Source organism: Nematolebias whitei, chromosome 16, assembly GCF_014905685.2.
Source record: "Nematolebias whitei isolate Nwh7 chromosome 16, NemWhi1, whole genome shotgun sequence".
In the NCBI taxonomy this organism is placed as follows: domain Eukaryota; kingdom Metazoa; phylum Chordata; class Actinopteri; order Cyprinodontiformes; family Rivulidae; genus Nematolebias; species Nematolebias whitei.
In genome coordinates, this window is record NC_056513.1 from 20,158,603 (window position 1) to 20,169,332 (window position 10,730).

A 10,730-nucleotide genomic window follows, 5' to 3' on the forward strand; every position below is an offset into this window, starting at 1 on the left:
CATCATCAGGCCAGGACTCTGCGGTCTACACTCATCTCCAGGCCAGCGGTCACTCTTTCAGGGATGAAGATGTTCACATCTTGGACAGAGAGGAACGATGGTTTGAGAGAATAGTGAAGGAAGTCATCTTTGTGAAAAGAAACTGTTCATCATTAAACAGGGTGGAGGCCTCCGTGTTCAACTGTCCCCCTCTTACAATGCTGTTATTGTTAGTATCACTCAGCCCCCTGTGAATAGCAAGCGACAACCAGGGCATTAACAATCGGTTGTTAGGCTGATGGTCCTCCTTTATCACATGAACAGCTAGTTTTGGTTGTCAGCAGCAAACTGGTTGATCCACTCTGAGAAGGTGCTATTTAAGAGACTGAGTTTAGTGCAACTCCTCAGACTGACCAAGTCTTTTGGATAAAAGAATATTTCAACTTTTTTTTCCTTAATCTATCCAGAAGACCTGAACTTACTTCGTTAGATAATGTACAGTATAACCCCTTTCCCCTCCACATCTGATTGTAAAATGCAACGGGGCAATTGTAGCTACCTTTATTCAACACTCTACAGTTTGTATACATTTAGAAAACAGGAGGGACGCATCAAAAGTAAATCTAGCACTTTTTCAAAAAGGATTTGTGGAGCTCACATTTAACAGAAACAGTCCAAGAGTGGAACGAGTCAGAGATTCAGATTGTTGTACATCCAGTCACTGCAGAAATGTGCAGTGTGGCAGTTCCTTCAAGTCTGCTGATTTGCTTTAATGTAGTGTAAACAAATTTTTTAAATACAAGACAATGCCTCAGGTTATAAACCTTCCCGTACAACCACACATAAAGCACACACGGCTTAAACGGAACATCTTCCGTAAAACGTTTTCAAGATTACCAAAACAAGAAATTTAAAGCTTTGTGCAAAATGCATCAGACTATAAAACATAGATGATGCAAGCAAAATGCTTCCTTTAAATCCCAACTCCTTCAGCGAGAGCTGCACCTTGGCCAACAACAAAAGTTGTGGTTGTAATGGGAAGCTTCCAGGTGAATGTGAGGCAGAGTGCTCTGGCATGCATGCTCAGCAAACCTTCCACAGCTGAAAAATAAATGCTGAACGAAAAAAAAAGTGGACTAAAGCCGTCCTGATCGCCTACGTAAGGACACCACTGAGAATAGAGGGCCATCAGCATTTCATTAAATTAATTTTCAAGTTTACAGTAATTAATTCGCTTTGATTAATGTAAGCACCACACAACCGGAACGGCGGGGGTGGGGAGTCTGTGGAGAAACATTAAACCATGTCTACTCATAACTAGAAAGCCACCCATTTCCTTAAGTTTCCTTTTCATTTTTAAACATTTGCAATTCTCTACCATTATCTATATTACACAGCTATGTGCGAGTCTGGGTTAACAGTATTAATGGAGGACTGTATTAATACAGCACCTTTCTATCTTATCAAGACACTCAAAGCACTTTACTCTACAATCTGTGTCCTCATTTATCCATTCATACAGCACTCTACTAGATCTCTACAAAGCTAATTGAACAAATCATTCTAAAGAGACTAATCAGAGCTTTATCACATTCATACACTGATGGGACACACTTCAGAAGCAATGAGGGGTTCAGTGTCTTGCCCAGGGACACTTTGGCATGTGACTGTTTAGTTTAGTTTCCCTAAAAACTAAACAGCCACTGGCCAAAAGGATGGCCCAGCACAGAAGATCAACATCATCAGGCCAGGATTCTGCGGTCTACACTCATCTCCAGGCCAGCGGTCACTCTTTCAGGGATGAAGATGTTCACATCCTGGATAGAGAGGAACGATGGTTTGAGAGAGGAGTAAAGGAGGCCATCTTTGTGAAAAGAAATCGTCCATCATTAAACAGAGGTGGAGGCCTCCGGGTTCAACTGTCCCCCTCTTACAATGCTGTGATTGCTAGTATCACTCAGCCCTCTGTGAACAGTAAACAGCCATCAGTGTGCTAATGATCCATTGTTAGGCTGATGGTCCTTCTTGAGCATGTGATCAGCTGGTTTTGGTTGTCAGCAGCAAACTGGTTGATCCACTCTGAGAAGGTGCTATTTATAAGACTGAGCTGAATACAGCACCTCAGACTGAGGAAGTCTTTCGGATGAAAGACGAAACGTTTCTACATTGTTTTTGTTTTGTTGTTGTTTTGCTTTGTTTTGTTTTTTGAATGTCCAGAGGACCAGATTTTTAGATTTTTCTACCTGGATTTTTGAGCATGCATCGGGATACTTCTCCCAAAGACTTCTATTTTGCTTGTGTATACATGAAATGCTGTGAAAACAATTATCTAACAGGCCAATTCTGCATTGCACAGCAGCAATTTGCATCACAGATAGACAAATAATCAAATTAGTAAAATTTTCAAGTAACATAAACAAACCAAAAAAGTTTATGCTCAATAATCCAGGTATACAATCCAACAATTTTCAGTCAGGTCATCTGAACAGTTTCTTTTTTTTTTTTTTTTTTCTGAAACGTTTCACCTTCTATCCAGAAGGCTTCATCAGTCAAGGAAACACACAACACAAAAGTGATTCTTCCCCCAACAGCTTACTCCAAACTGGATCAAACCAGTTATGTTGGTGCTAAGATGGTGTCTTTGGCACGCCCCCTCCTCTTGTGCCGGCCCTCTTCCTCATCGACAGTCATGTCAAATTGGTTCAAAACCAAAAAAGTCCATGCTCAATAATCCAGGTATACAATCCAACAATTTTCAGACAAACAAAATGTACATTTGACATTTATATTATAGTTGCAAAAAGGATGATGTTTTGTTTCCTAACATACCATGATGACACAGTACTGTACTTTGACCATTTGTATCTATGGCATAAAATCAAAATTCAAAGCATGCACGGTGGGTTAGTTGACAACTCTGAATTAAATGCGAGTGTGAATGGTTCTCGTTTGTCTTTATGTGTCCACGTGATGGACTTGTTGTGACCAGTCCAGAGCGGACCCCGCCTCTCCCACAGTGACTGCTGGAGATAGACACCAGCTCCATGCAACACCGGAAAGAGTGGGTATAGATAGATGGATGGAATATGCATTGCATGAATCACTAGGACTTCCCCACAACTAGTACCGACGAAACTGAAAAAATAAGCAAGTCCCTTGCTTTTCTCTTAACATCCACAAATTAGGAACAAATGACACATGATGACTATGACCTAACATCTGCATTTTCAATGGTCAACGTCAATCCCAAAGAAACTTCTTAGCAATCAAATGACCTTTATCCAGTAACAAATGTGACTGCTCAAAGTATATTTTCCTATGAATTGTAGTTTAAATAGGCTCATGCCTACTTCGGTTTGTTGACATCTAATCAAGTTTTTTTGTTATTTATATATTCGACACAGACTACAAGGAAGGCCAAAGAGGAGATAGAGAGGATATGGAGGTAGTTGGAAAGAGGACAGAGGATGCAGAGGACAGAGTGAGATGGAGGAGGATGACTCGCTGTGGCGACCCCTAAAGAGGGAAAAGCCAAAAGAAGTAGCAGTACCGGTCTATTCAACACTTTCACTGACTAGTCCCTTTTAATATGATGAAAAATTATTAGAAATTATTCTTATGTTTGATGTTTCATCTTTGCATTTGCTTTTATCAATGGTTGGCATGGATCCACATTTAGTCTAACCACCCATGCTTCAGCTGTGCTCTGCAGTCGTTCTGACACTCTGCAACATTTGCACTATGAGGACACTTTGCTTTCACAAGGTAAAATGCCAATAAAGCTCATTTATAAATATGTTTATATATAAAGGTAAAAAAAAAAGACAGAAAAAGACCAAAACACTACAAGTTGAACGCCAAACTTGAATGCCGGAAATAGCCACAAACCGATTTGAGCACGTAGTGCCAAATTTAATACATGCACATTAGTAATTGTAAAAAGGTCAATATGTCTTCTTTGTACTCCAGATGTAAAAATGTGCACAGTAGAGACATTTCCGCCTCTACCCTTAAAAAATCTCCAACACTAACCATTACATGGGCTGACGGGCAAAAATTAGGTGTCAAAATAACCACCTCACTTTATTTATATGCAAAAGACTCAATGCACAGATCACAACATGCTGCAAAACAATACCGTTATGCAAACTCACATTTGTGGTTAAAGCTTCCACATCTGCTTCGCATCGTGAAGGAGAACTTTTGTCTCCTGTTGTCTAGACTGCATGATTGATTTAATTTTAACACACTGTGGAGCACTAATGTCAACTCCCTGCAACATCCTGCCCGCCACCTTCGCCTCCGCACAGGTCAAAGGTCACAAAAACTTCCAAGACACATAAAGAGGAGTTAATTCAAACCACTTGACCTCTGCCCTGCAGTTAACATGTGCCCCATTTATGCTTTGAATTAATGCTCAACTGTGTGTGGCTGCATCTGTGCATGTGTATATCCTCTGCACTCTTTACATAGTTTAGTGCTTTAAAAGGATGCTTTACTTTATAGACTATGTTCCAGCTAATAAAAAAAGTAACAGTGTTTTTTGAGTCAACTTGTTAGCAACTATGAATTTCATTGACATCAACATCAATCACTGTCTACTCTTACAGTTTCCTGGTTTGGGGAGTTTAAACACGAGTTTTAAGACATGTTAGCGAGCTGCAGGCTAAAGCTAACTTTTTATACAAGACACTTTCCATCGACACGACAGTGTCGAATGTGAAATAAAGTGGAAACGGTGCAAAGTTGAGTAAGGACGGATGAAAATGCTGCGTTCACGGACACTCGTGGAAACGCGAGCACCACAATGTGTAGCCTGATCGACACCATTAAAACTTGAAAAAAAAAAGAAAAAAAAAAACGCATTTTCATGTCATTTATATATCTATAAATCTTACATGAATGTAAAGTCTAGCAGAGTCGACGTCTCGCCGGTAGACACCTCGGCTGGGGGGGAGAACGAGCCGAGCCAGCAGCGAATGCAGAGCAGTGGGGGCGGCCGGAGAGCTCTCGGTGCCCGGCCGAGTGCCAGCCTCGATGCCCGGGTAGGATTTGGGGAGTTGCTCGATGGACCCGGGCCGGTGCGAGTTCAGCGGGAGGAGGGCAAGAGGGGGACGAACAGGAGAGAGGGGTGCTCGCCTTGTCCTTTCCTTTGAATGTCAGTCGCTTAAACTTGTCTGAACGCCATTAAATAGACACAAAAACAGTCGATAACGTTCAGCATGATGTCCGTTCAGCCGTCCTCCTCCGCCGGCCCGAAAGGCAGCTAGCTAACGGGGGGTCGTTGTTCCTCTCCAAGATGTCGCTTTACGATAAATTATTTAGAGCACCTCCACGAAACGAGGGGGAACATGGCAAACTTTTGACTGTACTCCAATTCCGAACGTGCAGAAATGTTCATTTTAACCGAGAAGGGCTGCCAGGAGTGGGAACGGTGGGAGTCGACAGCGGGTCCTGGCACCATCTTTAACCGACATCAACAGGTCATCCCGGGACACGAAATGTGCTGCGACTGGGGGCGAGACGGAGGGATGGAGCGGCGGCATGGCGACAGGAGAGGAGGAGGAAAGTGGCTAAAAGATTTCAAGCGAATCAGCGACTTAAAAAAAAAAAGACCACTACTAGTGGAGAGACGGGGCGGAGATTTTTAAAGTTAGGAGTGCGGGAGAGAGATGAGGAGAGAATGTATGGTGCGGGAAAAAAAAAAAAAAAAGAGGTGAGCACTGAAAAGTAAGAAGCCATTGTGAAGTAAAGTTTGAGCTGTCCCATCATGTGCCCATCCCCCTCAACTTTAACACCCCCCACTTCAAATAAGAAACCTTCCACTTAAAGCTAAGAGACCCATGCTCGTCTAAATTCGGACAACAAACGCACCACATGCACACGCACCGTGCGGGACAACCAGACACCGAACCGTCCCACCGGCTGAGTCCGAACAGCTGCGCGAGGCGACCGGACTCGTTCAAAGTAAAACTCACCCCTCGGCTGGAAGTCGTCTCAATGGAGGAGCGACGCAGCAGCAACAGAAGAAGAAGAAGAGAACCAGTGTCTTCCTCCGCCTCGCCACAGACAGTCAGTCATTCACTGTATGCTGAGAAGCACAGTCACACATGCAGGCGAGGATAGGAGCGCAGAGCTATCGAGGGGGGGGGGGGGGGGCACGTGTATGGAAGCTCATTTCCGTCACTTTGATTAAAAAAATAAAATAAAAATCTTGGTCCCATTGAATGATGACATACCATCTCAAACACTTTGTATCTCATTATCATGAGATACTATCTTGTCATTTAAATATGCTGTCATAATTACGTAATGCTAAGGCAAATGATGCTGTCATCATTATAAAATGCTTAGTCACAATAATTATGAGATACTAAGTCATATGGCCTATATAATGTGCTATGTTATATTTTAAACATTTGGTCATAATCAGTGCTTGATTTCAGCCGGATCCTGCTGGAACAGAATACCGGGAACTCTCCTATTTTGACAAGGGTGCATTCCGGTTCTTTAAAAAGTCTTCAGTTAATCCAAAATGCTGCTGCCAAGAGTCTTAACTGGAGTTAGTAGGAGAGATCATATCTATCCAGTTTTAGCTTCTTACGTCTAACTTACAAAACTCTCAACAACCTAGGTCCATTTGATATTTGAGATCTTATTGTTCCATATTTTCCCAACAGAGCACTTTACTCTCAGACTGCAGGCTTACTCACGGTTCCTAGAGTTTACAAAAGCAGAATGGGAGGAAGATCTTTCATTTATCAGGCTCCTCTCTTGTGGAACTAACTTCCAGTTTCTGTCCATAAGGCTGACTAAATCTAGCTGTTTTTATTACTCTTTTTGCCATCTTATTTGTAAAAAAATAAAAAAAAGTATGCCTTTTTATAACTGTCTATTGTTGTCGCTGTTGTCCATTGTTGTCATCATTGTTTGTTGAAATCAGGTATCTCTTGTAAATGAGTCCTTGCGGTTCAATGGGATTTACCTGTCTAAATTGAATGACAGACACATTGTCCAGTTTTAAGACTGGGCTTAAGACTTCCCTTTTGGATAAATCCTATAATTAGGGTTAGCTTGTTATGCTGCTTTAAGCTTAGACTACTGGAGGGCAAACTGACCTAATTTCCTTAAATTAATTGTTAAAAATTTAATAGTTTTCATTTGATACTATTTAATTATATCTTAACATGTGATTCTTGACTTGCCATTGTGTTCCTACCAAACCCAGCTGGTAGAAGCAAATGGCTGCTTGTCCTGAGCTTGGTTCTGCTGAAGGTTTCTTCCTCATGAGGGAGTTTTTCCTTTTCACTGTCGCCTTCATGCTTGCGCAAGATAAAGTTAAATTCAAAGCAGTCTGCTCCTCAGATAAATAGTGTTAACTTATTATTTTTATATATGAATGTTTCTGTTCACTACCCTGAGTAGATTTCTGTTAAGATTTGGCGTTATATGAATAAACTGAATTGAATTGAATTGAATTGGATCCGGTAACTCTCAGGCTTACTAATAATAAAGTTATGAACAAATATGACTGCCTTGAACGAATAAAACTTGTATTGGATATGTAAACTGAAAATAATTACATAAACACTCATTTTAAACACAACAGCCATTTATGACTTCTTAGTATCATATGAGCTGCCTCTCCAAGTAAGCATTTCCGCCTCTACCCTTAAAAAAATCTCCGCCCCAAAAAGAGTGGTGAGGGTGAGTGCCACGCTAACCAGCAATGAACAGACAGAGAAGGCATCTGGAGGTTTCACATGTGGAGTCGGACAGTGACTTCATCGGAGAAGAGTCGGCTCGGAACCATCAAGTAAACGTGGGGGGAGGGATTGGACGCTTGACAGAGGAGTGTTTACAAATGTAGGTAAACATAGATGTTTAACAACCCGTTAAAATACAGCAAAATGCAGGAAGTCGCATTTACTTTATTCAAAATTTTCTGGGGGAGGACCCCCAGACCCCACACCCTCCAGTCATCCAACCCGCTATTTGCGTTCCGGCATTGATCGGTTCACAAATTAAGCCCTGGTCATGATATAATGTATTAAAAACGTTAAATCAAATCTATCAGATATGAAGTCATAATTATTAGATGTTAAGTCATATACAGTATAGACCAGGTCTATTCAACAAAACTGCTCAGGGGGCCACAGTTTCTGAAAGCCAACAGCTCGGGGGCCGGACATCCGGCGATTAAAATCATTAAAGTTTACAATATCTGTTGCCTTTTAAATTTGTTTACTTTATTGCATTGAATCATAAATGCAATAAACAGAACCCAAACCCAGACATGCCCCCCCCCGCACAAAAAAATAAAAATAAAAAAAAATATATATATATATATATATATATAATTTTTTTTTTTTTCTTTTTAATGAAGTGGGCCGAATTGAAGTCACCTCAGGCCCATGGGCCGCCAGTTGAATAGCCCTGGTATAGACTTTTTTTCTTTCTTCCTTCAGATGCTCCCTTCTTCAGGGGTCGCCACAGTGAACAAGCTTGAATGAAGATGGGGTCCTTGCTCAAGGGCCCAGCGTGGGGCAAATGAGGATGGAAGCAGGTGTGGATGCTTCACCTTTCCCACCCAAATTTGATGTAATGGTCAGGAGATTCAAATTCAGCTTCTTGATCACAGGGTCACCTTCTCTAACCTCTGCTCCACCTCTCTCCTAAGTATCCTTACTAGTTGTCAAAACCATCTTAACTAGCCTCTCGATGTGGAAGAACAGCTGTTCTCTTCCAGATAATTGATCTTCTCACACCATGTCTAAGGGAGAGTTCAGTTACTCTGCAAACAAAACTAATTTTCAACCACTTGGCCACTTGTAATGTTTATTACCCAAATATTGTGGCCATAGATGAGGGAAGTAATGTTGACCGACTGGTAAACAGAGAGCTTTGCCTTATGGCTAAGCTCCCTCTTCACCACAACAATCCGGCACAGAGTCCACAACACTGCGAAAGCTGAATCGATGCGCTTGTCGATGTCAAGTTTTATTCTTCCATCACCCATGAACAAATCCCCAAGATACTTGAACTCCTCCACTTTAGGTAGCACTTCACTCCCAACCTGGATAAGGCAAACTTTTTCCAACTGAGGATCATGGCCTCTTATTTGAAGGTTCTGATCCTCATCCAAGCCACTTCACACTTGACAATGAACCACTCCACTGAGTGCTGAAGATAACAACACAACACCGACCAAACCACATCATTCCCCAATAGCAGGAACTGAATTCTGAGGCCACCTAACCAGACTCCCTCTGACCCCTGGCTGCACCAAGAACCCTCTGGTCACCTATTTTGAAGAGGGGAACTACCACCCCAGTCTGCCAAACCAGTGGCACTGCCTCCAATGTCCACACAATTTTGTAAAGGCTTGTCAGCCAAGACAGGAACATCCAGAGCCTTGAAAAACATAAGACAGATCTTCTTTACCTTAAGAGTCCTGCCACCGTAAACCTTTAACTTCCTCAGTGACCTCAGCCCTGGTAATGGCAGGCCAACCCTCAAGTCCCCCGACTCATCTTCCTCAGTGGAAGACATGCTGGTAGGATTGAGAAGGTCTGAGAAGTTTTCCTTCCACCACCCAACAACATTATTGGTTGAGGTCAACAGCATCTCACCTCCACTACGCGCAATGTTGATAAAGTACTGCTTTCTCCATCTTAGCCACCTGATGATCTGCCAGAAGACCATCAGAGATGATAGAGAGTCTCAATCCAAGTCCTCACCAAACTCCTCCCACAGCCGAGCTTTTGCCTCAGCAACAGCAAGAGCTGCAGCTCTTGGCCTGCTGTTACCCCTCAGCTGCCTCTGGAGTCCTACCACCCAACAAGACAACAATAGGACTCCTTTGTCAGCATTATAGGCTCCCTCACTTGGGGGTATCAACCCAAGGGTCCAAGGATGACCACTGCAAGAGGTACCAACAAGGTAGGCAGCCACCTCAACAATGAAGAACATGGCTCAATGAACAATAATCATGGCCCACTTGGACTCAATGTTCCCTGTCTTCGCTGGTATGCTGTTATTATGCAAGTTGTTTGGCATCTTCCCCACACCATCTGATCCAACTTACCACCATGTGGCGATCGGTTGACAAGCTCCTGTCTTCACCCGAGTACCCGAAAGATACGACCGCAGATCAGATAACATGATTACAAAGTATATCACTGATCTGTGACCTAGGGTGTCCTGGTGCACCTTTATGCTCAAACATGGTGTTCATGATGGGCAAACTGTGTTTAGCACAGAAGTCCAACAGCAGAACACCATTCAGATTCAGATCAGATTATTCCTTCCGATGGGTTCAGTCAGAGTTCATACTCCCACTTCAAGATTTAGGAAAGCTACCCTCTCTTCTACTGGTCAACACAGGCACCAAGTCAGGGGTTTATAGACATTAGCCCAGTAGCTCTCACCATGTGAAAATCCACAAGTCAATCTTAAGAAGACTGGTTTCAGAGCCAGTACCTCTCAACCTCATGCACAAACTCCTTCCGCACCAAGTCATGGTGACATGCCGTCATAGTTACGAAATGTTAAGTTATAATTATGAGATGCTAAAAATCATAATTTTAAGATATAAACTCATAATTATGATTTACCCATTTTTTTTCCCTTCTTCTTTAAAGTGGCAGAAAAAGGCTTCCTTAAACAAAGGATCAGAGCGGGGATTTTTTTTTATCACTCTCAGGGGTTGCGGACAGATCCCAGAGCCAATGATCGGTATGATGAATGGA

At 42.3% G+C, this 10,730-nt stretch overlaps 1 protein-coding gene across 1 annotated transcript in view; it reads right to left on the bottom strand.

Annotated features, from left to right (window-relative positions):
- Nucleotides 1–9,531, bottom strand: part of nacc1b (nucleus accumbens associated 1, BEN and BTB (POZ) domain containing b) — a 24,298-nt gene extending 14,767 nt beyond the window's left edge. The window contains exon 1 of the mRNA XM_037690559.1: nt 9,424–9,531. Within this exon, the coding sequence (XP_037546487.1) occupies nt 9,424–9,531 (108 nt within the window). The remainder of the gene's footprint in view (nt 1–9,423) is intronic.
- Between the last annotated feature and the right edge of the window lie 1,199 nt (nt 9,532–10,730).